The sequence below is a fragment of the Suncus etruscus genome, chromosome 15 (genome assembly GCF_024139225.1).
Source record: "Suncus etruscus isolate mSunEtr1 chromosome 15, mSunEtr1.pri.cur, whole genome shotgun sequence".
Lineage (NCBI taxonomy): Eukaryota > Metazoa > Chordata > Mammalia > Eulipotyphla > Soricidae > Suncus > Suncus etruscus.
Window position 1 is genome coordinate 25,614,062 of NC_064862.1, and position 27,323 is coordinate 25,641,384.

At 51.3% G+C, this 27,323-nt stretch overlaps 1 protein-coding gene across 2 annotated transcripts; it reads right to left on the reverse strand.

The window, feature by feature from the left end:
* Window positions 1–1,787: 1,787 nt before the first annotated feature.
* Window positions 1,788–13,757, reverse strand: TBX3 (T-box transcription factor 3). 2 transcript variants are annotated; one of them, XM_049788786.1, is made up of 8 exons: window positions 13,252–13,757; window positions 11,208–11,475; window positions 10,235–10,294; window positions 9,812–9,958; window positions 7,745–7,821; window positions 6,554–6,711; window positions 4,397–5,082; window positions 1,788–2,644 (listed from the first exon to the last, which is right to left on the reverse strand). In XM_049788786.1, exons 1-8 carry the CDS (start codon window positions 13,638–13,640, stop codon window positions 2,180–2,182), a joined length of 2,250 nt encoding a protein of 749 aa, XP_049644743.1. In that variant the 5' UTR covers window positions 13,641–13,757; the 3' UTR covers window positions 1,788–2,179. The 2 variants fall into 2 exon arrangements, with proteins under 2 accessions (XP_049644743.1, XP_049644744.1); XM_049788787.1 differs by lacking the exon at window positions 10,235–10,294.
* Between the last annotated feature and the right edge of the window lie 13,566 nt (window positions 13,758–27,323).

Below are 27,323 nucleotides of genomic sequence, written 5' to 3' on the forward strand. Positions count from 1 at the left end.
TGTGTTTACTGACCAAAAGATATTTTGGAGCTCGCAGGTCACGTTGTAAAGGGAGAGCGAGGCTTTCGTTTACCAAAACACGGGCAATCCCTGAACTTCATTTTGGTTAGCTCTGGGTGGGGACAAAAAATAAAAATTAAAGAAAAAAAAAAAAAACTTAGCGAGGGAGCCCAGCATTCTTTTCCCATTAAAACTTAAGTATCCGAAATTGCTATTCTATCCCATTCTAATCAGTGTCCCTTCCTTCTCTCGTTTTGCTCCCTAATTTATAGGAAAAGTCATTTCAGATTGAAGCGGCAACCTTGGCCCGAGCCAGAGACTTTTGTTTTTAGCTTGGTAACTTGAGTGACATCTATTTGGGTTTGGTGGGGGCGGTCTTAATTATTTAAAGGCGAAGGGAAGGGGGTAAGAGGAAGCAGAGAAGAACGCTCCGGCCCAGTTTGCTAGAGAAAAGCATTGCACACGAGACCCGAACGAAGACATTTCAATAAAAATTTATTGAAATTTCAATGACGTTTTCAAGGGGCAGGGATACAGAAAACCAAAGAGCGCGTCAACAATTATAACACAAAATATACCTTCATACTTTTTTTTTTGTTTTGTGTATTTTTTTTGTCTTAAACATCTCTGCACCTGACTTTTGAACTGTGTATCTCAATGGGCACCAATTCAAAAACACCATCAATATTGAAGACAGTAGTAAATTCCGCTTAGTTTGGAAGAAACCAGAGACTAGCAAATACAAAAGAAAAATCAGAAAGTCAATTCAGGTCTCTACCCCAAACACCACCACCCCCCAGCTGTCTTAGAACCACTTTCGCTGTTGAGAGTCTCAAAAATTTAAGTGGGGGGAGGAACTCCAACATTAAAAAGAAAAAACTTTTTTTTGGTGTGTGTTTCTTTCTCTCTCTTTTTTGTTCCTTTTTATTTGCAAACAACCCATTTTGCAAGTGTGCTGTGTTGGTGTAGGAAGTATGTTTTTCTAGTTTTTAAAAGCCATGGGGGGTGACCTTGAATTAAAACACAAACACACACAAACCCCCCCCCACTGCAGCCATCCTATTTACATACAGCTATATACAATATCAATAAATTAAAGTTCCATTTCCGAGCATTCATATTCCACTTATTTACAAGAGTTATCAAATAATTACATAAATACTTTGTCTAATAGTCTCACTTCTTTATTATTTTTTTAAACCTTGTTATTGCATATACAAGAAAAGAGAAATGACCATCAGGGACACGGGGTGAATGCTGCTCTGCGACAGCTGCGACATCAGAAAACCATGAGCGTTTCTCCCCCTACCATTCCTTTACCCTTTGCCATCACCCACCCCTTCTTTGGGGGATTCAGTTCCCCCCACCAGTGAGCAACTGGGGAATGGTCTTGCAGAGAAGCTCCGTTCTCTCTACTAGCCAGCATTCAGAAATAAAAACCGCAAAAGACAGGACTGTGGAACATGCAAGAGCCCTATAGCGGCTCTGAAAAAACATCACAAGAAGAGTGAAAAGATAGATTGTCCTTAACAGATATTAAACAGGGCAGGGTCCCCGCAGGAAGTGTGCTGCCACCCCGGTAATTTCCTTAAAACTCAGTGGCAACTGTGCTCACAGCTCAAATCTCCAACATTTTTTTTTGCTAAATATGTTCATTTGTCTCCGGTAATATTTTAATTGTAATTATTTCCCTTCCCACTTGACATGGTAAAGAGAGAGAAAATATAGCAAGATCTAGAAATCTTTGCTGTGGGGGGGACAGGTGGGAGACCATTCACCTCGTCCCTCTGGGTGGTGGCTGTGTCCAGATCAACTGGTATAACCTGGCTAAAGGGACTGACCCCAGAAATGCCTGAACCCCCCACTTACCCCTTCCAACAGCACCCCAAAAGCTCAGTGTCACAGAGAATCGATCAGAGCCAGATCCCAGGTCTAGCAACAAGGCTAAGCAAAAACTGGCCTGCTTCTAACTCCTTGTCTCTCGAATGACTCTTAGCATGGTCCGGCAAACAGCCCCCCCCCCCACTTTTTCCAGAGAGAAGCCACGGAGAAGGGGGGGGCACATCCCACCAGCAGGGGGTTGGCTGGGGGTGGGGATTGGCATTTCCATCCAACTGACAAGGTGCGCTGCAGACTGGTCTGGAATGAAGAGTTTCTTTCCTGCGGCCAAAGCAGGCTTTTAGGGGGACTCGCTGCGGGATCGGTCGGGCTTGGCTTCCAAGCCGCTGACCAACCTCTGGATGCTCTGCAGTTCGCTGGTGGCCGCCTCTTTGTCGGAGCAGAGTTTGGGCGACAAGGAGACGGAGCTGGACGACAAGGTGGAAGAGCGGCTGTTGAGTTCTGAGCCCGACTCCACCGTCCCCGAGGCTGGGCTGGCAGCCAGGGCGGCGGCTGTTTTGGCGTCCAGGGGCCCCGCGGCTGTGGCCATGGAGGGCAGCGCGGTGGTGAGCAGGCTGCCCCCATCAGGCACGGGCAGAGGGATGGAGTAGGGACTGTAGCGTAGCCTGGGCCTCATGCTGTTCAGGTTGAGGAAGGGGTGACGATGCACCGAGCTGGAGGCGGCTGCAGAAGACGCGGCTGCAGCCGCGGCCATATAGGTATAAGGATAAGGGAATAAACTTCCGAAGGGCGACATGGCCAGGCCCTGTGGAAGAAGAGAGATGTGAGCTTAGAGAGGGGCAAATCTGGGCCAAAACCTTCCCCCTTCCCAGTCCCCAGAGGCTCCCGCAATTAGGGACTTTCAATCGGATCATTAATTGAGGGGGTGTTAAGATAAATCCTTCCCAACCTCTCAGATCTTGGTCTAGGTAGTAATGACATCTGTGCCTCTCCCTTTCCCGCTGGCCCCCTCCACCCTTTTTTCCCTATCTGAACTGAGAAAGAGGAAAGCATTCAGAAACTTATTGGGGACTTTGTGGTTATTACATGAGCTAATGCCTGCAAGATGCTAAGTAGGCGCTCAGCCAATGGAGCTGGTGGGAATCCTGGCAGAAATGCCAGGGCTGGCACCTGTTTGCAGAGCCCACCCCCCCACCCCCAGGGAGCTGCATAGAAACTAGAGGGTCCCAATGCATAGAGAGAAATTTTTGTTGTCCCTGTTTCCTCCTATCAACTCTGCCTCTGGAAGTCTAGAAGTCTCTTGGAAAAAATTTATATATAATAAATATACCTGGGGGAGGATCTTAAGGAAAGGAAAGGAAGGAAGCTTGCTAGAAAGAGGGAACACCTAACTTGAAAAACGAGGATTCTGGGGAAAACTAAGGCAATCCCCAAGGGCACAGATGTGTCAGGGAATGCATTGCAAGTGCCTCAGGTGTCGGGCCAAACCCCCAGATCGCTTTTGGGGAGCCACTCAAAATTGGATTCCTGTGCCATCTTTCTTTCACCTTTCCACAAATAGAGGGACAGTGGTGATGGGGAGAATCAACCCCTTCTCAGAGGGAGCAGCTCACCCTTTAGGGCTAGGGTTCAGATGAAACAAACAGAAGGCAGAAAAGGCAAAGCTGGGCTTCTCCTGGTTGGTCTAAGGGCCAGACACTTCACCCTAAACAGCAATCTGAGCCCTGCCTAAAGCTTAGGCAATGCACCCCCCAAGGGTCCCCCCTTCACACACTTTCCACAAGAGTGGGAACCATTAACCCTTTGAAGAAGGGGCAGGTGCACTGGGAGCTGGAGGGCAAGAGAATAGCTTTAAAGGAAGGGGGTAGGGAGGAGTTGGAAGAATCTAAATAAACATAAACCTCTCCCACAGGGAACAAGGACCTCTCCCCTGGCCATATTCTCCCCAAAAGAACAGTATGGACACTTTTGGGACAAACAGATTAACCCAGGAGATCAAAGTCAGGGCTTGTCAGAGATGGTCCTGCTAATAGGTCACAACCAGAGCACTTGTTTTGCACACACTGACCCTGTTTTCATCCCTGGGACCATTGGATAAGGTCCCCCATGCCCCAGAGCCAGGAGAGATCCCCAAAACAAAACCCCATGAGTAAGCCCTGAGCACTATCATCTGTGACCCAAATAAAACTAAGCAACCTACAGACAAAACTCCAGAAGCTTAAAAAAAAGTCTGGTCTGCATGGAGGAAAAGACCTGGGGTGGGGGTGGGGGTAGTTCCACCACTTAGCAGCTGATCTATCACGACTTTGAGCAAGTCCCTCAACTTCTCTGGGCCTCCATGACAGAGCACCTGCCCCCTGGGCCTTTATTATCACCTAATTATAAGAAACTGCCCTTCCCAAGCTGGCCTGGCCTGGTGAGACAGACCCACCCCCTAGTGGGGGTGGAAGAAATTTTTTTTGGGGGGAGAACAAGAAACCAACCCATCTGCTCCTTCCCCAAAACTACTAGGCCAGGGAGTGTGGGAGGTGCCGGAGGGGTGCTGGGTGCTGAGTACCTGTGAGGCCAAGACATGCTGCTGGAGGTGGAAAGGCAGAGTGGCCGCAGACGCCCCGGACAGTCCCTGCGCCGCTGCTGCCGAGGCCATAGCTGTGGAATCCAAGCCGGAGACACCGGTGGAAGCGCCGGACACGGTGGCCAGCAGAGGACCCATGCCGGCTGCCATGCTGGAGAAGGCGCTGCCCATGGCGAACTGGCCAGGGTGCAAGAAAAGCGGGTGCCCGTTGAAGAACTGCTGGCCGGCCAGGCCTGGGGCGAAGCCAAGACCAGGCAGGGGCCCCTGGCCCAGGTGTGCGGTGGCCGCGTCCGTCTGCACCGAAAGGGGCGCAAAGGCCTCCTTGGCCGGCAGAGCGCGCGTCTCCTCGGTGGTAGCCTTGGACGGGGCAGGCCCCTCGCGGCCGGGACTTCGGCGCTCCTCGGCTCCCAGGCCCCGGGTGCTGGACGAGATGGTGGCCGGGCTGTGGCGAGAGTCAGGCGACGCTTTGTCCAGCCGGGAGCTGCTATCCCTGGCCCGGCTGCCCGGCTCAGCATGAAAGTGCTGCGTCTTGCACGCGGGGCTGCCCTTGTCGCGGCCCGGCTCCTCCGACGTGGTGGTGGAGATCTTGGCCATGTCGCAGGCCTCTGGGCCCTGCTCCTCCTTGCTGTCGGCCTCGGCGTCGCTTTCCCCCTCGCTGGGACACAGATCTATGAAGGAAAGAAGACACAGAGGGTTTGGAGGGGGAAGGGAACCCTGGCACAGGGCTTCTTCTCGGGGTGGGACCCTGAAACTCAGTGTTGGCACCTGCAAGATGGAAAGTGTGGTAAGACCTGGGCCCTACAGGGGAAGAATTCTACAAATTATGGGCTGCTGGCGATTAGAAGGAGCGGGTACCCAACACCCCATCCTGTTAACAATTCCACCACCAGCTTTTTTGGATTTACCAATGCAACCTCTGACTTGGGCCAAACCTTAACTGGCCTTCCCCCCACCCCCATTTGATTACAAATCTATGGAAAAAGAAAAACAACAAACTAACAGACTATGAGAGGGATGAATTCATTGCCAAGGTCTTTGTTCCCCGGGTTCTGCATCCCCCACAGTGTAGAGCAATCTTTCAAAGAGATTTGTTGGGAGAGAAGCACCCCCAGGACTGAATTGGTCCAGAATGGAAGGAGCAACCCTGCTTCCCCCCAACCTACAGCCCACAGACCCTAGAATTTGCCCCACCACAGCCTAGAGTTGGGGGGTGTCCCAAGACAGTGCTAGACTTGCTTTTGTTTTCACTGCACCACTTAGAATGGTTGAACCAGAGGAAAAAGAAAAGGGAAAGAGCAGAGAAGAAAAGAGAAAAAAAAAAATAAAAGAGGCTATATTCTGTTTAAAGCAGAAATGCACTTAAGACAAAGGACTTTCATTCTGTTTCCCTTAAGAAAAAAAAAAAGTTGGGCCCGGAGAGAGCACAGCGGCATTTGCCTTGCAAGCAGCCGATCCAGGACCAAAGGTGGTTGGTTCGAATCCTGGTGTCCCATATGGTTCCCATGCCTGCCAGGAGCTATTTCTGAGCAGACAGTCAGGAGTAACCCCTGAGCACCGCCGGGTGTACCCCCCCCCCCAAAAAAAAAAAACAAAAAACAAAGTTTCTTCCCATTGAGAGAGATGGTGTCTCTGCAAATAAATAGTTCTTGCTCTTTAAACACTAGAAAACTTACAGGACTCAGCTGTATGTCCCCTCCCTCATCTCCATCCTGGGCTTTTTTCTGCACATGTCAAGTGGGGCTGGCTTGGGGTGGTGTGTCCTGATGCCCCATCCCTGGCCCAGGCGGTGGAAGAGAAGAGAAAACCTCTCACTTGCCCCAAAGAAAGCCAGTGAAGTTCAAGTTCAAAGATGATTCCAAGTCAACACTGATTTTTTTTTTTTCTGGCAGCTTAGAGGGGAGAGTTCTAAAAGCTGAAGGATTCCAGTTTTCTAAACTGACCACCATAAAAAGTACCTGGGAACTCCCTCCCCCAAATTCAGTTCCACTAGGGCAAGCAATACTGTGCTCACTGCTGGCTTCCTACTTTAGACTTTATAGGACTCAGAAGTTTATGGTAGGCAAGTTCCAGAACCTACTAGGACTCATGGAGAGGGGCTGGGGTGAGTAGAAAAGTTGAGAGGGGGGGGGTTAGGCTTACCTTTGAGGTTGGAGGTGCCCACGGTGGACACTGCGGGAGATGAAGATTGTGCAAAGCAGCTGAAGGAAGCGTGTTCGCTGGAGGACTCATCCGAAGTACCCGTCTCTTTCTTATGCCTATCTTCAAACACGCGCATGGACTGCAGGGTCAGCTGTTTCCTGCAACACCAGAAGGGTCCCCTTGCACCTCACTTCACCCTATGCATCGCCCCCAGGCCACCTGCCATCAGGACCTGCCACAGAGAGAACCACCACCACCCCCCACACCAAACACACACAAATACACACAACATATCTCAGAGCAGGATTTGGACCAGGAAATCTGCTTTCAAAGCAAAGTTCAAGAGGAGAGCCAGGAGCTGGCCTTCGACAGCTGAACAGCCGCTAGTGGAGGGAGGAAAGCAGGGTGGGTACCCCAAGCAAGGCCTTACACACTAACAGCCTCTCTTTCCCTCAGACCGTTGCTATGAGCGCAAGGAAGTGCCTATTTCATGGTATACTTCGCGGTAATCGGTTCACCAACACATTAATTGGAGTCCAAAAAAAATCCACTTAGATGTTAGAAATCTCTGTTTTTTTTTCATGCCCATCCCTTCCCCAAGGGAGTAGGTTGAAAATTGGAAAGGGGGGCAGAGAGTGTCATTTTCTGGATTTTAGAAATTCTTTGAAAGTAGATGGGAAGAGAGGAAAGGGCCTTTCTCTCCACTGTCCAGCTGTCTGCTGTAATGCAAAATGATCCCATGAAGGGGGGGGGGTTTGCAAAGATTCGTCAGGGGGCCCTATAGCTCCATCTGATGGTATCTGCAAGACAAGATTGCAAAAACAATTCCTAAGCGTGTGTGTGTGTGTGTGTGTGTGTGTGTGTGTGTGTGTGTGTGTGTATGTGTGTGGCTTCAAGCTTTCTTGGGGCCTACCCAGGATGAACCCATGTTAATTAAGAATTCATAGGTGCCTGTGGTCAGTCTGATCTCTCCAGGAACTTTTTCTTCTTTCAAAGACAACCTGGGGCCTGGCAAAGAGAGGTTGCTAGAAGCTTTGAGTCCATGGTCAAAAAGGGAGTGGGGGATAAACGGGGGTAGGTGGGAGTTTTCTGAAACTAGGCCCATGGGTGCTGCTGGGCTCATTGGAGTATGGAGTGGGGGGGTGGTGTCTTGAAAATGCTCTGAGAAGTAAATAAATTTACCCAGCTCACCTTTTTTCTCTCCGGCCATTGCCTGTGTCCCGGAAACCTTTTGCAAATGGGTTGTTGTCGATTTTTAACTGGGTTATCTAGAAGACACACAAGAAGAAGTGATTTAGTCTTGTTTTAGGTATTTGTAAGGTGTCCCCCTCTGTTCCATAGTCTTTTATAAAGGTAAAAGCCAACAGACATCTTTGGAAAAGCCCTGTCCATGAGAAAGGGAACAAGAGAGGACAGGAAGAATTTGGGAGAGGCCCTGAGAGAATCGAGGGCCAGATCCCTCGTTCTTCGCAGAGATCAGAACAATACAGCCACCTACATAGGTAGGCTTGGGTCTGTCTTTGGAAAAGCACCACTTTGGGCCCAGGACTGGAAAACTCTGCCAGAGTTATCTGTAGGACAACTTGTAGCTTTATTGTTGTTCATATACTTATTGAAGCCTAATGGACACGCTTTATATTAGTTTCAGGTGTACGCCGTAGCACATAACATTATGTTCTCATTTTGATTTCTTTTTATACAGTGCAATTAATCATAAAACACGTAATGGCATATTTCCTGCCCCCAAACATACAGACCCAGCCTCTATGCCAACCTTTCCTGTGAATCTAATAAAATGATTTATGGGATTTCACTACCTTGTGCTGCAGTGGGTTTGATATTTTTTCCCCTCCTGGCAAGGGGGAGGAAATAGTGGGGGGGTGGGGAGGAGGCATCTGAGGAATTCCAAAATTGACCATCACGGATTTAAAAGGACCATTTGGGAACATTCATTTTCATTGGTATTTCTGCCTTCACCACCATTGAGATTTAAAAACAACAACAACAACAACGTCTGTCTGATTCACCAAAGGTGACACTGCAGTTATTATTATGTTAATGACTCAGAAGCACAGGATTTGGGGGTTTAAAGACCCCGGTATGGGTATGTAATCTTGCAGATCCCTTCCCTTGTGGGGGGAGGGGAGTGAGGAATGCCTCGTACTGAACTCCCCAGTGCTGGAGAGAAAGGGCCCTTGGATGGGATTCTAATTCTTCCCATCAATTCCAGAGCTAGGGGCTTGTGGAGACAGATACCTAGCTCACCCCCAATCAGCAGCCCCACCCACCCCCAAGGAGACATCCACAGTGTCAGTAAACTTGGAATTTGAGGTGCTAGCCAGCCAGATGGCTACTCCCCCTGAAGTCCAGGGATCAGAAGTAGAAGAGCAGGGGGGGTCTAGGTTCCCCCCCAAACTATGTGCAAGGAAAGGAGCTAAGCTTTGGACTGAGGGGACAGGGTGGTGAGGCGAGCAGTAAGCTGTGGAGCTGTTTTCTCAAACTGTCTCAAGCCCCATAACCTTCAGGTCATCCTGATTTTACATTCCATGAGCTCTGCGGCTGCCCTCGTTTCCATTTGGGGTGCTCCTAATTCTCCCCCCCTCCCCGCCTCGGGCCCAGGGAGGCTCAAACTACGATAACTAAAACTTCAAATAAAGTGGTCACTCTGGACATCTCTTCTCAAAGCCTCAGAGAATTCGATTAAGACAACCCTGTGACCAGGGAAGTTTTTACACACAAACACACACACAAACACACCATAAAAAACACACACACAGCAGCATAAAAAGTAATAAAAACCAGACCAGCTATTTGGGATTTCTGCTCTTATGGCTTGGGGAGTTGGGGGGGGAGGGGGAAGCTGGTCTCATGGATTCTCCTCCTAGTATCCCAAATCCCTTCTGCCTTCAATGTTGACTGGTTTCCTCTGGAAGCCCAAGTCTCCCCCTTCAAAGGGGAATAAAAGAAGGAGTAGGCAGAAAAACCCAGGATGAGGGGATCTATGGGATTGGAAGGGGCCAAAAGTCCCAGGTTTGGGGCATTTCCCTACTCAGCCTGGAGTCCTTCCTAGTTCCAGTTTTGGCTTCTTTATAGTTCTTTGGGCTAGACTGCTCCTGTGACCTCCCACTTTCAGCCCCAAACACCACAGAGGGTGGGATCCCCAAAAGGCAGTTTAGCCCCCCTCTTCTTCATATCCCAAGTGGGCTGCCAGGGCAGGAAAAAACAGGGCACTTAGGAGAGAGTGTCGCCTGGGCTTACCTTGTCGTTTTGGTAAGCCGTCACAGCAATGAACTCGGTTTCAGGGAACAAGTAAGTCCGAAATGTGCTATAGGGGAGTTTCAGGATGTCATTGGCTCTGACAATGTGGAACCGGGGCTGGTACTTGTGCATGGAGTTCAAGATAGTCTGCAGGGGTGGGAGAAAGAGAAACACATCAAAAAAGGCTCACACAGGCCAAGGGGGATCCTCAGGCCCCAAGTGGGCTGCAGCGTACCCCACAAAATGTAACCAGGACTGGACCCGGCCCACCTCCTCAGCACCTCTGGGGTGGGGGGGGGGAAGACATTCTACTCCATAGATTTTGATCTGCTGGAGAATTCAAATTGCTCCTTCATTTCCAAAGGGTGCCCTCCCAGCCCACCCCATCTAAAGGGGGAGGTCGGACCTTGCACCCTAGCCTACCTGAGTACCAAAACTATAATTCCCCTGCCAGGTTGCGTGATCACTTGGGAAGGCCAAAGTCTTAAAAGATAGAGAAAAACATGCATTTTAATTTACAAAATGATTCAGTCCTGTAAGCGCCCACTAATTAAAGAACCCAATCCACTTACAGCCTGGAAAGGCTGAACTCCAGAGAGGAATATTTATGCCTTAATCAAATCAAGGACTTCCCAATGCAATTCCTCTCCACGGAGAGGGAGTTCCGACCCATTCACTTCTTCCTGGGCCCCATCTTTCAGCTGATTCCTTCCTTGCTTATCACTGTTTATTTCTTTGAAATGTTGGGGGGAGGGGCCAGGGCGAAAGGTCTCGGAGTGACTTTCCCCAGCGCTCTGGAAGTTCTATACTACCAGACTTCTTTATACCCTCCCGGACACAAGCACGCACGCAGATTTTTCCTTTTTTTTTTTTATATCAAAGATAGGAAAAAAAAAACTTATACTCAGGTTCCCATTTCTCTTTCGGAAAAACAAACCTTCCCGCTCTCCTCCAACCCCAAATGTCTTTCTTTCTATGCTACAAGTGCAGGGAATGAAGTCTAGGTCCCAGACCTTAAACTCTCTTCCAGAAAGAATCCAATCTCAGAAAGAGAAGTCTAGTGTCGTAACACAACAACATGCTTAACTCTAAGGTGGATTTGATTTGGGTTCGAATCTTCCCCTCCTGGATCAGAGGAAGCACTTGCTGAGGACACCTTGGAATTGCCAAAGAATAGGGTGCTGGTAGGTTCCCTCCCCACCATCCCATTTCTTACTGGATCCAGAAAGAGACCTCTGTCTCTCTCAGTAGTGGCTTAAACTACTTTGCTTAGCTTCGCCACAGAAAGCTAGGGGGAAAAAGTGAACAGAAATCTCAATTTTACAGGGACGAGCAGAGCTCTGCTTTTGTTAGCCCAAAGGAAAGAAGATTTGACAAGAGCGAGCCTCGAACTTACAAATCCGTGTTTATCCGAAATGTTGTTGGTGAGTTTCAGTTTGTGGAAAGTGACAACCTTGGACATCCACTGTTCCCCGGTAGCTGGGCTGTCTGGGTGAATGTACATTCTCTTTGGCATTTCGGGATCGGCCTTACCCGCCACCATCCACCGCGAATTGTGAAATTTATAACGACAGTCATCCGCAGCTATAATGTCCATCAACAGGATATATTTGGCTTTTTTATCCAGCCCAGAACACCTTACTTTAAACGGTGGAAACATTCGCCTACAATAGGAGAAAAAAGAGGGGGTGGGGAAAGAAAGAAAATCACTCAAAAGTCTTGGGGTTGACTTTCAATTCAACTCAACAATATTTAAATAAAACTGTTTAAAGTTTCCACTTTGATTGATGAGTTTCTGTGTTTCAAGGCAGCGTAGCTGGGGTGCGGGAAATTGTTTCCCCTTCCCAGCACAAGTTGAAATCTGCTCAACCTCCCCTTTTCAAACCGTCCCAATTCAAAACATTCAAAACAATGTCGCCCCTGACTATCTCTACATTGTCCAACAATTTGCTTTTAAAATGTTGCCCTCCTTTCACTTTATAGAGACCTCTTTGGAAATTCCTGCTTTTGCCCCCCCCCCCCCTTTTTTCCTCTCTCTCCATCCCAACAGTAGAGATTTTTTAGGGCAGTGAGAAGGTTAGGATTTTTTTCATGACTTCCAGATGAAAATGTTATACTGATCTAGGAAATAAACACCAAACTGTACCATGCTGTTCTTCTTCCACGGGGGCAGAAAGAGCACAAGCAAACCCGCTGCTGGCGAAATGAAACTGGGTTTAGTTGGAGTTCCCCAAACAAAATTTTGTCTACTAGGGTGGCTTCCCCAACTAAATAATAATCTACCTACTATAGGCTGATCAACATTTTATTCTCTCCCTGGCTGCTCTAACCAGTCCCTAATTGCAAAATCATGCCACCATTGCTGTGTTTTTTTTTTCCAGAAATGGTGACCTTCTATCATTTTTAATTTTAAAAGATCGTATTTCCTCGGGCAGCTTAACTACTACACTGTCTTCTGGGTGGGGGGGGGATTTTTATACCTAATTCAGTCTCTTCTAGCTTGAAAAAAAGCACAGTTCTCTAAGACTCCTGTAGGAAGGAGGAGGGTGAATTTTTAATTCTTTTTTATTTCTTTCAACTTTTACACCTTGTGAGCCGCGGTGAACACACATCCCCAAATGAATGCTTTTAAATGACAAGCTGCTTTGGACCTTCACTCGGAAGGTTATGTAAAATAGATTTGCTAAGAGTCACACTTCTACAAAAGCACCCCACGCTGACCCCACGGGACTCCTTGGATCTGCAAACATAATCTTGCCGATCCCAAAATTATTGCCCGTTGAGCTCGCTCCTGGTTCACGGAAACGTGAAGTAGAATGGGCAAACAAACTTCAACGCCCTTTGATTTCTCGTGACCCCGGGCAGGCGGGCAGGCAGGCAGTCTGGGACCCCCTCCAGACCCAGAGGCCTAGCTGAAGGGCATAGAGGGCGAGGGGTGCTGGTGTCTGTTCCCCACCACCCCACCAGGGAGCAGGGCTTTAGATTTCCCTCAGGCAGAGGAAAAGTGAAAGACAAATCCGTGCAATAACATTAACAAAGAAAGATGTCCCAGGAAGATTGCAAACTTCCTGCAGCAAGGGCCTTCTATTTTCCAGCTTCGTCCCAACATCTTGGGGGTAAAAATAAAAATCCTATTTTGCAGGACCCCAGCATTTAGATTTCCATAGGAAGAAAATGAGCACAAAACTATCCCCGACAAGGGCTTGCTGACACCCAGGTAAGCCGAAATTTCCTGCCATCCGGGAAGGGCCAGAGAGAGTCGAGTTCACCCCAGCTCTTCTCCAGAGAGGAACTAACTTTTCCTGCCAGACCAAATGACTGCTAAACCCGGGGTTCTGGGGAGAGAGGGAGTACAAAGATGGGGTGGTGGTGGTGAGAGAAACCCCAAGTGCTCGGGGAATGTGTGTGGGGGGAGACAGGACCCCTGGGCGCTGGCTTACCTTCCAGACTTGGTGATCACCATCTCCGTGCCCCGTTTGTGAAACTGGTCCCAAAGTTCCTTGGCCTCCAGGTGTACTTTGGGGTCATCTTCGACCTCCTCCTCGGGCTCCATGGTCTTGAGAGGCCGCAGATGGGCCTGGGGTCCCAGCGAGGAAAAAGGCATTCCCGTCTCGGCAGCGCCCACCAACTGATCCATGATGGGCTTGGCTAAGGCCCCGGGCAGAGACAGCGCCGCGGCCCCGTTGGGTGGCAGGGCCAGCGCGGGGAAGAAAGGAGGCTGATGGCCCAGCACCGCGCTCATAGCAAAGTCCGGGGCCCGGTGAGGTAGGAAAGGGTGGTAGGCCATGCTTGTCCCAGGAATAACCGGATCTCTCATGGAGAAGCTCATCCACGGCCGGCGAGGCGCGGGGCACCAGCCCGGGACAAGTCCGCAGCTGCTGTTTGGTTTGGTTTTACTTTGCTTTAGTTTTTTACTTTTTTAGCAGCACATTTTCCTGATAAAAAAAATAAAAGGCAAAAAGCCCCTCCCAATCAAAACCAACAGCAATAACAAAAAAAACAACAAAAACAAACAAACACGTCACCGCCGGAGTACTCCCCCAAGGGAGGGAAGGAAAGTAGGAGAACTGTCTTTTTTTTGTTGGGGGGGGGGACAGGGAACTGTGCTTTTAAAGCAAGCAAGGGGAGAAAATAGGAGACATCGTCGCTCCAGGGAAAGGGACAGTTCGGGGTCCTGGCAAAAAAAAAAAAATGCTGCTGGAAGTCGGTTTCGGATGCGTAATGATCTCGGGGTCTCCACTGGCGCCCGGGCGCGCGCGGCCGGTGAAGCTGCAACAAGGCACCGCAGCGCCTCTCCGGGCTCCCCGGAATCTGTCCCCCTTCTTTGTTGTCAAGGCGAAGAGTTCTAGGGTGCCTCTTTTTTTTTTTCTTTTGCAAACCTCTTCTTCGCCTTTCTCTCGCCCCCCACCGCCCCCTTATTTCTCTCGTTCTGGGTAAGCGCCTGCAGTTAGCACCCGACTGGGCTTGGAACTGCGAGTCGGGTTGGGGGGGGGTGCAGTGGGAGGAGAAAAAAGTGTCTCTTCTTTAAAGGGGAGAGAAAAAAAATCAAACAACACCAAAAAAAAAAAAAAAAAAAACCACCCCAACAATCGGACAGCAGCGAGCAAGCAAGCAAGCTAGCCAGCAGCCAGCCCTCTCTCTCTCCTTCTCCAAGCGCTCTTGGGAACTGGAGCTGTAAAAGCGTCCGTCCGTCCGTCCTCCCAACGCCTCCTTGTGCTCCGCTTCGAGCCTCGGGGACCTGGCCGGGGGTCTGGGCTCTTCGGTTCGGTTCGGCTGAGCCAAGCGTTCCTCCTCGCTCGCGCCTCTTCCTTGTCCTCTCCAACCAACGTGAGCGAATTCGCTTCCTAAATGTGCGTCCTGGCGCGTCTGGGCGAGGGAGGATTCGGGGAGGGGGGAAAGAAGAAGGAGGAGGAAGAGGAGAAGGAGGAGGAGGAGGAGGAGGAGGGGGAGAGAATGCAAAGGAGTGAGAGAGAGCTAGAGCTAGAGAGAGCGCGTACGGGCGAGAGAGAGAGACAGAGGGAGGGAGGGAAAGCGCGCGGCACAGAGCGCGGCACAGTGCGCGCCCAGCTTGGCTCGCCACCCTGCTCGCCTCTCCAATTCCCGGGGCGTCTGGTCGGCGGCTCTAGGCGGCCGGGCGGTGCCGAAGGCTGCGGGGAGCCCCAGGGCCTCTTGATTGGCTCTTTGACGCTTTCGGACCAATTGTGTGGCCGCATAGGCGTGGTTTTCACAGGTCGAGTGCAGGGGGACCGGGCCGAGTTATAAAAAGAAGGTGTCGGAAACTGGGCCGGGGCTGCTGCCCGCTCCCCCGACTACTCCTGCCCGGCCTGCGAATATGTCAACAGGATCCCAGGCCGGGCGGGGAGAGAGAAAAGAGAGAGAGGCTCTCCTCTCCGGGAGGGAGCGCGCGAACCCCGAGTCGCCTCTAGGTGGCTGGCTGGCTCTCTCTCTCTCTGGCTCGCTCGCTCAGGCTCAGCCCACGTCTGGAAATGCCTCCCTCAGTCATCACAGCCAGCGATCGGGAGGAGGCAGGGCCGGCGAGGAAGGGAAGGGAAGGGAAGGGGAGGAGGGCAGGCGGGGAACTCGCTCGGCGCCGGGCTGGGGCGCACGGCTTGCGCGCGCGCCTCGCTCGCCTCTCCCGGCTGCAGCTTCTGCAGCAACTGCAGCTGAGTCTTGTCCTCCTGCCCGATCGCTCCCCCAGACCCCCGTTTTTATTTTTCTTAAAAAAACAAAACAGAAAAACCCACCCGGGTATGTGCAAAAGCTGACAGCAGCGTCTTCAGCGAGCGGTCTCGTGGCACCGAGACTCGGGGTTCCCCAACCCCACGTGGAGGAACCAGGCTCCGTCCGCTCGCTCCTTGCTCGAGATCCAGAACTCGGGGTGTCCCCAGCGACCGGACTCCCGGTTTGCTGAGCTCGATGGCTTCGGAGCACTTAGAAATCTCAGTACACGCGTTTTGGATAGCGCGCGCGCGCGTTTGGTGTTTGGGGGCGACGGGGACTTCTCCTTTAACCCGCGCCCCACCCGACTCGACCCCACCGGCCCCCCGCAAGCACGTCTGTAGGCGCCCTTGACCGCGCCCTCCCAAGCCCTTCGGATTCGGGGGTCCCCCCGCACGTTCCGTTCTACCCGAAAGCGTGTGAGTGCGCTCGAGAGCTGAGCTGTGGCATGCAGCAAGGCGCCGGGGTTCGGGGTCTCCGCGTGCCCCTCTGCGCCCGCTGGCGTTGAGGGTGGGGTGGGTAGGGGCGAGCTGGGCCTGGGGGGGGCGAGACACACAGAGGGAGGCGCCCTTAATCTGTCGGAGTCTCAGTTATTTCTCCGCCCCGGGGATTTATCAACCTAGAAGTTGTCGGGGGTGGGGTGGGGCGGAGGAGGGCACAGGGGGTCGAGTTTGTAAAACAAACCGTGAAACACAGACACACACACACACACACCCTCCCTGATCTCCAGCCCCGAGGCGAGGCGATGCCCGCCTACGGGAAGACCCTGGGGGCGCTCAGGGAGGGCGAGAGGGAGCGAGGCCCGTCCGGTTTTACGCGGCCCGACTAGGGCACACACAGCCTTCGCGGGGACTGTGTTTAGGCCTGAGGACCCCCCACAAGACCCACATTTCTGGCTTCTGGGGCCAGAGCAGGCCTGGGGGAGTCCTTGCCTAGCTGAGGGGTTCTGTACTTTCACCTCTCCAGAGCTGAGAAGGGAAGGAAACAAGGTCAAAGTGCAGAGGCTAGGTAAGGGGTTCGGGAACTCAAGCTTCACCGCGTCCTGGGAGTAAGCTAGTCGACTTTGAGGCGGACGAGCCTAGATGGGGCGGAATCTCGGCCCCCACCCCCGGCCCTTTGCGCCTCGCCTCTGACGCACATGGTGAGGCTAGTTCGGCGCCAGCACCGAGACCCCCCTGGAGCGGCCTGCGCACTTGAGCCAGCCGACTCCTGGTGTTTCTCAGAAGGCGCCCACACCCCACTTCTGCACGGGTGACGGAGGGAGGAGAAAGGCAAAGGAGGGGAGCCCAGGGGTAGTTTTCCCACTCTCCCTTCCTCCTCGCCAGGCCTCTCCGGACGCGATCCCCGACTTCTTGGCCACGTTTCTATGGGTCTCTGGCCAGCGGGCGGCCTCCGAGCGCTTTCTGGGGTGACCGCCGGCTTCTCTCCGCCTCGGAGTCTGCAGGCCGCTGGCAGAAGGGAAAGGGGCGAGAGAATTTCACACCCCGTGAATGCCCCCTCTCACCCTGTGTGTGTTTTCTAGAACACCAACCCCTTTGGGGAGCTGTTGGCATTGTGGATCTGGAACTGGCGGATCCTCGATTTTATTTATTTTTTTTTAATATAAAAGCAGATCTTTGATCTGTCCCCTTGGACTCCTCTTTGGTTGGTCTGTCTGGCCCTCAGCCCCAACTCAGCCCTGGGGTCAGGCAGGCCAGTTCCCATTTCTGAACCCTCCTCACTCACTCCCTTGCCACTCCCCCGGCTTGGTGGTGGGGGTCGAAGAGGAAAATTTGAGGGGGATTTCTGGACCGAAAATGTCGACATCTTGCTAATGGTCTCTAAACTTCCGCCAATTATGGATGACCTCCCAGACGCGGGCCCCGGGAGGCTCGTATTCTGCCAGGAGGCCGGTCGAGGGGATCAAACGCGGGAAGGTGCCAAGTCTTTTTTGTCTCTGCGGGCCGCCGCGCCCCCCTCCCGGTGGGCGATAAACCCACTCTGGCGCCGGCCGTGCGCTGGGTGATTAATTTATGAACAAACAGACGGCCTGGTGTGGTGGCCAGTGCGATCGGGTTAAACATTGGCCAGCAGGAGCAGGCCCTGGCCTGGCCGTCAGAACCCGCAGAAACTGGGTGTCCCGGGGAATTTGGAAACCCCAAAGCGCTCTCTCTCTCTCTCTCTCTCTCTCTCTCTCTCTCTCTCTCTCTCTCTCTCTCTCTCTCTCTCTCTCTCTCTCTCTCTCTCTCTCTCTCTCTCTCTCTCTCTCATTGACCTTCCACAATCTGAGAGAAGCTAAGCCTAGGGACAAGTGAAAGAGGAAAAAAAAAGATTGGATGGGGAAGAGGATTCCACAGAACTCTTGGGGTCCCCCCCCTCCTCCAGACACCCCTCTCCCTCTGGCTGAACGAATTGCCTTTAGATTGGAAGCCAGATCGTTGGTTCGAATTTAAAACAAAACCGAAGTTCTCTCTATAGCGTGTCTGCAATGTTTAAAGGGAAAGGACCGCGCTTGGAGCTGGCGGGAGCTCCAGCGTTGTATAGATTCCGGGTGCGCACCGGTGAACCCCAGGTGGACCTCCTGCAAACCATGGCAGAGAGGATCTTGGCTTTGCCAGGAGCTTTCGCTGTTACCCCAGGTTCCAGTCTTGCTTTCCAAAGGAAAGGAGGCAAACCAAGACCCTTTTGTGACCCAAAGGCTTTTATAGGAGTGTATGTGTTTATATATATATATATATGTATATATGTATGTATGTATATATTTATTTGTTTTCAATGGTGGGGGAGGGAAGGGGCAAGGATGCTGGGGAGGCGGGTCGTTTACTTTGGCGACTTTGCTGTAACTGTTCTCTTCCGCAAGTGGCGTGTATGAGGTCTGGCGGGGAACTATTGCCGTGTTTTCCCTCTTAAACTTTCACCCCGTTTGCCATGAAGCATTTTGCAGTCCAAGATGCCGCTCAGCTCAACTGGGAGCCGTTGACAAAAGGTCACTGGTGTTTCTTCAGCTTTCTGAGGCCTGATTAAGAAGTTTTTTTAAGAAGGGGTAGAGGGAGGTCGGTGCATCTTTAAACTTTCATTGGGGAGGGACTTTCTGACCCAGGAGGAGAGAAGAAGGTGTGCTGGATCAGTGGTCCCGTTTCTGCCCCTGCCTGGCTGGCAGGGGACCCAGCCGTCCTCCATACTGACAGACACGCTGTGAAACAGTCGCAGGCGCTTTGGTGCTGTTTCCCCACCTGCTGAGGGCATGTGTGATTTTTCTCTTAAGACCCCCAGTGCCAGCGCTTTAACTGGGCCGGTCCCTCCACGCGATTTGCAGCTTGGCGCCCCCCCCCATATTAGCATTTCTGTGAGAATCCAACTCCTATCTCTCCCCTAAACAGTTCTGAACCAAAAGGAAATAAATCTCAGCCGACTTGGGCTGTTCTTTCCTCCTTTTCCGCCTTGCATTAAGATATTGGGTCCTGGAGATGGCGGGTGTATGTCCTTTTGGCCGAGCACCCCCTTCTCATCAGACCCTGTGTCTAGAGAGCTCCACCTTTGGGGAGGGTTTTTTTTTTTTTTTTTTTTTTTCTCTTCTAATCCTTCTCTCCGCTCCCATCTCCCTGTCTGATTCCGCTGGCAGTTCTTTCCGTATTAGATTGATTCTTTTGCTGAGTCTTGCTGCCTTCGCACCCACCCCCCAACCCTTTTCCTGCTCTCTAGCATCCTGAGCCCTCTCTGGATTCTCTCGTGCCTTTGGGATTTCTGCGGCACCTGGGGATAGATAATCCATCCCCCCTCCGCCCATACACACACCTTTCTTCATCTATTCTAGGAAACTAGACATTTTGGGGGCATACCTCTTTCTGGAGTTGAAACAAATACACAGCTCCCTGTTCCTCTGTTCCTTCACAAGGGAGGTGGCTTGAGAGATAGAAAGGGGTTGGAGCTATTTGTCTACCTACATACGTTGGCCTTGTGGTGTCCCCAAAGTCCTCCTCATTCTCTCCCCCCCCCTCCAAGTTGGTTACTTCCTTATGTTGCTCCAAGCTCAGATCTCCCTGCCTCTCCTTTTCAAAGCAGAAGCCCTTCCAGGGGGCTGAAAGGTGGCAGAGCATGGCTTCTGGTCTCTAGCCTGTCCCAATAACACAAGAGTTTTCCTGTAAGGTCCATTGCCCTCCTTCTGAAAGCCCTCTAAATTATTGATCTATGATTCAGTGCAAGAGGGTGTGTGTGTGTGTGTGTGTGTGTGTGTGTGTGTGTGTGTGAGAGAGAGAGAGAGAGAGAGAGACAGAGAGAGAGACAGAGAGAGAGAGAGAAAATCACCATAGTTGTCCAGCTAAAGGAAGCAGTGTTTTTTGTCCAGAGGTTCACTTTGGCGCCAGTTGGTTTATGTTTTTCTAGAGCGTCATTCGTTATACACTTAATCCACGCTTATCATACCGCCTCTTAATGTAAATATGTTTTTGGCAGAGGTGTAATGAAAGGATTTCACCCTCCACATTATTCTTATTAGCACCTACCTTTCCTCAAAGTGGAACACCCTGCAAAATGGCAAATTTGTACAGGGTTAGTGATTTAGATAAGTTGGAAGTGAAACAGGGAGGTTGGGAGGAGGGGGCGTGTGTGCCTGTGTGTGTGTGTGTGTGTGTGTGTGTGTGTGTGTGTGTTTTCTACATCTATGAAGGGTTCCCCCCTCAGGAAAAGGAACTAATTGTGGTTTCCTAATTTCAAGCCAATCAACATCTTCAATGCTTGCTTTGTGTACTTTACCCAATTATTAAAAAAAAAAAAAAAAGATACCGCAATGGATGTCGCTAAGCCCAGCAGAAATGAGTCCAACGGGATAGAGTGGAGTGGGGGGGGGTCCTCTCATCTTATCTGACTCAGAATCAGCAAGATAAAAGCCAGAGCTGGCTCCAGAACCCAAACTCAGTGACCACTCAGCACCTCCCATCCTCCCATATCATCTCCCCAAATTTCTCAAAGAGATAAGGATACAAATTTGCCCCCCACACACACACACACACTCCTCACCTTGATCTGCCCCAGGAAAAAATTTTTCCTGGTAGTCTGGGGGTGGAGACAGAACATTTAAAGGGGGCTGGGGAGAGTAATAAGCATATTTATTGATTATAATCTATCTGCAGCTTGGAGGTAAACGACTTCACTCACTTCCTGGGCAGTGTTTTTGCAACTTGTCACAGTTGTTGGGCTGGCTGTGAGGGACCCGGACAGTGGGGGCAGTGAGGGCCAGAGGGCACAGGATCTGTGTCAGGGATCCAGCATGGCAAATTCAGTGGCTGCTACTGTCATAGGTGGGTGACAGGGTCAAGAAAGATGGGCTCCTCCAAATCGGCTGAACTAACGGTCCCCTCCTGGCTTCGGACACGTTTCCCCCATTTGAACACAGTATCTATTACTGTCACCCATCCTGGGTTTCATATAAAGGGTGGGAAGCTTGAGAAGGGAATATGTGGTGGTTGGTTCTTCTCCTCCATCCCCAAAACAAGCTCTCTTAGCCCTGGGAGTGGGGGTGTGAAGACTCCAGCAGAGGGACTGGCTTTCTTTCCCTCTGTGGCTTTCTGGAACATTCTAAGTTACTGGGTCACACTGGAACTTGCAAATCTCCCTTGCAGATCCTGTTTGGTCTTATTTTTGCCTTTACAGGCTGTGAGTCCTTTAACCTGTTTTTCTGGTGCCCTGGGTAGGTAGAGGGTTTGCCAGTTAGCCACCAGAGTCAGCGTGTGGGAGCCTGGATTTGTGGGTCCTGGCCAGTCAAATGTTCTGACCCATCTAGAACCGAGACCCTAGGGGAGCTCTCCCCCTCTCTGTGACTTTGACCTTGTGCTGCGGCCACTCAAATAATCAGAAAGAGGTGGGCTTATGTGGAGCCTCCATATCTGCCTGAATTTTCTGTCAATCTAGGTAGCCTCCTTGCTACTATGACAAGAAACTATGACAAGGTGACGAAGTGAGGATTATCGAGTTCCTCCTGCTGCAAACTCCCCCCCCAACCGACCTGCACATTTTTAGACCTGCTAGTGTCCTCTGTCTGGAAGCCAAGATTCTCTCTCTGTCTCTGTTTCTCTCTCTATTTTTCTCTGTCTCTCTCTCTTTATCTTTCTCCGTCTCTCTGTCTCTGCCTGCCTCTGTCTCTCTGTCTCTTTATCTCATGTCTGTCTCTCTCAACGAAAAGGCTTCGGTGAAAGTAGTGGTTTTATAGCTTCCCCCAAACCAGCAGAAGTCACACAACCCCCCGGCGCAAATTTCCCAAGGCCTGGAGCACTTCTCTACCTTCTTTTACTTTCCGCATCTCTAGGACCCAGAGAGAGAGAGAGAGAGAGACAGGCAGGCGCGCACGCTGCAGGCAGGGAGAGGGAATGTTCGGAATGGCCAGCACGCTTTCTGTTTGCGGGTGCCGCCTGCACTCCTCTCCTGCAGATAAATTTATCCTCCTGCGCAAACCCAAGTTGGAAAAACCCAAACCCGGGCCAGGCCGGCTTGCGGGCCTGCGGGCGTGCGGGCGGAGCGAGAGATTGGCCTGCAGGACCCTGGGATTCACTTTTTTTTTTTCCTTAGCCCTCGGGCCCGGTGGCTTTTCTTTGGCTAAAGGACACACTTGTCGGGGCCCAGGAAGGATTGGGTGGGGAGACCGCGTCGGCTCTTTTGCGCTCCCTTCACTTGCCAACTCGGCCTCGCTGGGGTCTTTGCCTAGGTCACCCCAGACCCAGGACCCCCGTTTCCAAATTCAGGAGCTGAGAATGCTTCGGGGGCGGCTCCGGGCCTCATCATATCTCCCCGCAGAAGCTCTTGGGGAGGTGGGCAGGGGTGGGTGGAGAGGACCTGGGCTCTGATGTGGACACGCCAAATTTGCTTGGGGGTGTGTGGGAGGCAGGGGTCTCAGAGAATCCGGAGAGACCACCCCGCGAGGCTGCTAGTGCGGGTTACCTGGCGGGGCTCAGCCACTCCCGGGTCGGGGCGAGGCGCCTCCGAGGCTGGACAGCCAGGCAACTCCGAGCGCAAAGCGCAAAGCGCAATCAAGTGCTGTCTGGGTGACGGGGTTCGAGATCGGAGTTTCTTACCTGCCTTTCTCCCAGTCCCCACATCCCCGAAGGCCCCTTTTATCCCTCCCTCCCCCACTTTTTTTTTTTTTTACAGTCTTTCTTAGTATCTCCTGCAGCACTCTGGGGAACCAAGGACGAATTGAAGGGGGGTATGCTTGTACATCCCCTTAGGGTAGGAGTCCACGGAAGGAAAAAAAACTGCAAATCCCTCTGCAATGAATGGAAACCGCCCTGGCAGGGAGAAAGGCCAGAAGCGGAGGCCCCACGCCGAATCCCGACCCCTATCCCTTTCCAGTCCTGGGGGTGTAGAGCCGCGGGCCTTCCTCGCTCCCGCCGCTGGGGTGTGTTTTTACACGTTTTCTCGGCAGCAAGCGAGTCTTATAAACAGGTCAGCCCTGCCGGCTGCCTCCGGTTTCCAGGGTGGAAACCCATCCGCCTCCCCCAAGTCAAAGGCAGAAGGAGGGCAGGAGGGGAGGGCGCGCCAAGAAGGTTCCCCCCTTCTCCTTGGAGTGGCTTTGACTCCCCTAACTCCTGACTTGAAGGCTACATTGGCTTTGGAAACCCAGCTCCCCTCCTGGCTTCAGACGGTCAAATATAAAACCCAGACAGCCCCTCTCCCTTAGCCCCTTCCGAAGCGGGTTTTAGACCACTTCCAGCAGGGGTGGGAGTAGGGGGTAGGGGTGAGGGGGTACTATACTGATTACCTCGGAGCTGAGTGGGGTCGAGCGAGGATTTTCTTTGCAGCCCGGCCTGCTGGGGTGCCCCGGCGCATTATTAAACCCAGACGTTCAGTCCGGGACTTGGGGCCATGAGGAAAAGATTTACAATTAAGCCAATTGAGGCAGAATCCAGTCATCCCAAGCTTGCAGGTGTAAATAATGCCTTGCTTTTTTACTCCCCCCTTTCCAAGTGACTTCATTTCAGTCCCCCCCCTTCCCCCCAAGACTCGAGTCCTTTGAAAGAAGGGGAGTGGAGGTAGAGGTGGGGTTAGGGGGAAGGATGGGACAGCCGCAATCGATTTAGGATTTTTCCTGTTAGACAAGTTAAAATATGACGCCGGACTCAAGTTTACGTTGGCAAATTAATATCCTGAAAATCTAGGGATGGGCGCTTCTGTTTCATTTCTGCCGCCTCAATTCAAGAATTGTTGGGGTTCATGGAAGGCCTTTGAACTGTGGATGATGATGCTTGTTTCTTAAAAGGGGGGCAAGAGAATGACAGATTTCTACATTACAGGAATATTGGTGTTGAATCAGCCCAACCGTTTAAAAAAAATTATAGCTATGGAGTGAGGGAGGGATGAGGGGTCATATATTTTAGTTGGAATATATGGTGGATGACTATCTCTGCTGAATTGGGGGAGGCGGTTCTGGCGTTCTGAGAACTGAGTTACTTGCCGATCCTTCCAGAACCTTTCATTCAGATCTTTCGAATTTTGGGCAAGGGCTTGCCATTGCCAGGGTCCCACTTGAAGACTGGATCCCAGGGCATTATTTCAATGTAACACAATATGCATATATGTACAATATGCATATGTCTCTAAAGCTCCATGTGGCTGCAAGTATGTGTGTCTGGACATTACAAGGGGTCCCCCAAGATGAAATTAAATCCCTGATTAAGAAACGTATTGCCACCACACCCCCAGGGGCAGGTCCCCATTTGATCTATAGAGACAGAGTTCAATTTGTTTTGCAGCTACAGTCACTCCTTTTCTCTCTGAGAAATAAAGTCTGTCTGTTACAAATTACCAGGGAATTGGAGAATGTTGGGCACCCCCCCAATCCCCGTGGTTGTTCCGTGTTTAGCTCAGCACTAACCCGCTCAATAATATATGTAATATGTGTGTACATAGGCACTTTTCCAGAAAAATTAGCGATAACATTCTGGACTATGAAGTGTTTTTCCTATCCCTGCTTTTAGGATTTTGTTCACGGGGTAGTTTTGCCACTCCTGAAAGTCTGCGCAGGTACCCATTCCTGCCAGCCAGGAGGTCGGGGAAAGAGAGGGTCCGTCTTGGATTATTTGCAAGGGTTGAGCCTTCAGGCCAGGATAAGATCAGAGGTGCCAAAAGCAAAAAACAAACCAACCGAAAAAGATTAGAGGTGCAGCTAGAAAGTGTGTGTGTGTGTGTGTGTGTGTGTGTGTGTGTGTGTGTGATGAACAGTCACCAACCAGGAATGACCTGGGCAGCCACTGGGACGTTTCTGCGCCCTGGAGGTGCAAGTACCATTTCCTCCTTTTTAGTTCTTAAAAAGAAAAGAAAACAAGAAGGAAACTCTCAAAACTTTGTGCATAGTATATGTAAGGGGTAAATAAGTGATTGGCCGGTGAACCCTGAGATGACTTTAAGCTTTGTGGGCAGCTGGGAGGAAGAAGACATAGGAAAAGAGAGATGTCCCCAATTCAGGAGGGGGGCCGATAAAGGGGTCACTTTCCACTTGGACACCTCCACCCCAAGTTTCTGGACATGCTGGTCAGGGTCCTCGTGGATGCCCCTCAGCGGTGGCCGCTGGATGGCGCTCAGGGGCGCCGTGGCTGCCGACATCGAGAGTGGACATCTGGGTCCTCAGAGAATTGAGGTGCAGCACTACAGAAGCGCGGGGCTGCAGTAACTTTGAGCACTTGCTCTTGGAGGCAGAGACACTCACAAAGCTTCCAAGTCAGGAGCTGGAACCAGAGAGGCTGGGCGAGAACGGGGGAATGGCGGGGGTAAAGGTAGGGGAAATTCTGGATCAAAAATCTAGAGCCTCATTTTCCCAGCGACACCTCCTCCTCCACCTCTGCCCAGGATAAGGGGCAAGCCAGCAGCCAGAGACGAAGGCGATGGCTTCGCAGAAGTCAAGCTCCTTTTTATGAATGATTTTTGAATTGCAAAGGCTAATCTGCCCAGGGAATGCTTGCTTGAAACCGGGTGTCTGTTTTAGCAGTCCTCACTGGTTCATGGTGAGGATCGAGACTCTCAGAATTGGGGTGCATTCTGATCTGGTGGCCAGTCGAGGGTTCTTTGGGAACTAAGCGCTTTTCGTGGCCAGGTTCATTGGATGGTGCTCAGCCTCATGGCAGACTGAGGTAAATGAATGAAGATGTCGCATGATGAATGAAGAAGATGTCTCATGATGAATGAAGATGTCCCAGCTGCAGGTTAGACTCTGCAAGGTGGCCTGAAGCCACTTCAAGGGCAGGAAAGGGGGTCACTGAGAACCCATGCCAGGTCAGCCAGAGTGGCGGTTGCCTAGCTTGGAGTGTCTAACCCCGAAGTCGCTGTTTTGTCATCTCTTGCGGCAAGGAGACTCAGCGGCCCTCGAAGCAGGGTCGCCCTCTTAGGTAATGGAGAGGCGCTCCAGAAGTCATCTTTCAACACCGAACTCAAACTTGAGGATGAAAGGGAGACGCGGAGACGACAGGCCACTCCTTCTACATTTGTAAAACAAAAGACAGCTTCCAAAGTGCATTAAACAAAAAGAAAAAAAAGAGTCAAAACTTCCTAACTGCTCCCCCCAGATTCTAATAGGTAAAAGGAGACGAGAAAGTGATGGTGGAAAGAGACGTCGGGGGCTAATGGATAGAAACCTCCCAGAAGTCAATTTCTTTTTTTTTTTCTTTACAAATCTTTCATTTCTCTCTCTCTCTCTCTCTCTCTCTCTCTCTCTCTCTCTCTCTCTCTCTCTCTCTCTCTCTCTCTCTCTCTCCCCCCCTCTCTCTCTCCCTCTCCCTCTACCCCCATCTCTCTCTCATCTGAGTGCCTGGGAATCCTAGCTTACGGCGGCAACAGGAATTTATTAAAAACAAGTTCATATCATTCTTTTGTTTCTTTGTTTTTGGGCCACACCTGACTATGTGCAGGGCTTACTCATCTGCTCAGGGATCGCCCCTAGCGGTACTGGGAAGACCATATGAAATGTTGGGGATCAACCCCCCCCCAGGTTGGTTGCGTGTCTGCAGGGCAGCTGCCTTCTATCTATTACCCACTTTTCTATCTCCCCAGTCCCTCATTCCCATTTTAAAGATGAGAAAAATCAAGGTCAAGGAATGGTGGAATTGGAGGAGGGTTTGAGACCCACACTGAGGGAATTGGGGTCCAGTTTGTATCTCCCTGGGGAGCTCAAGGCTTGGGTAATGATCGTGCCCAGTCAGAGATGCAGTTGAAACCCCCCCTGGTACTGCTACTCTCATCTGCACCCCGTGATGTCACACCAAGGAATGCCCCCAACATTTAATCACCCCAGCTTCAAGCTTGTGTTGTGGAGAAAGAACTTCTAGAATATTCAGGCAGGAGGTACTTTGCCTTAAGACTATCCCTACTTGACAGCCAGGAAAAACTGGGGACAGACAGAAAGGGGGTCTCTCCAATGTGGAGGCATCACTCGGAAGACACAGCAGGATGTCTTGACCCTTATCTCTCAGAGCCCAGCGCACTTTATGTGTTGATTGAATTAACCAATTCTTGTTCGTTTCATAAATGAAGCAGAACTTCCAAAAAAATGGATGGATGATCAAATTAATGGGGAGTTGTGGGGAGCTGATTTCCCCTACAGGTGGCATCGTGGGGGAATCACTGACCCTGTCGCTCCCTGCCCAGTACCAGGGTGCCCTTCAACTACCTTTCACCACCTGTTAGAAATCCCTGCCACCAGAATTTTTGCCTTTGATTTTGTCACGCTGCAACATGGAGAAGATAAGCAGGCTCACAAGAGCTCAAAACAATCGATGCAGCTCCCCAGCCTCACAAATCGCCTCCTGGTTACAACTGGGTCTTGTCCCAAAGGTTT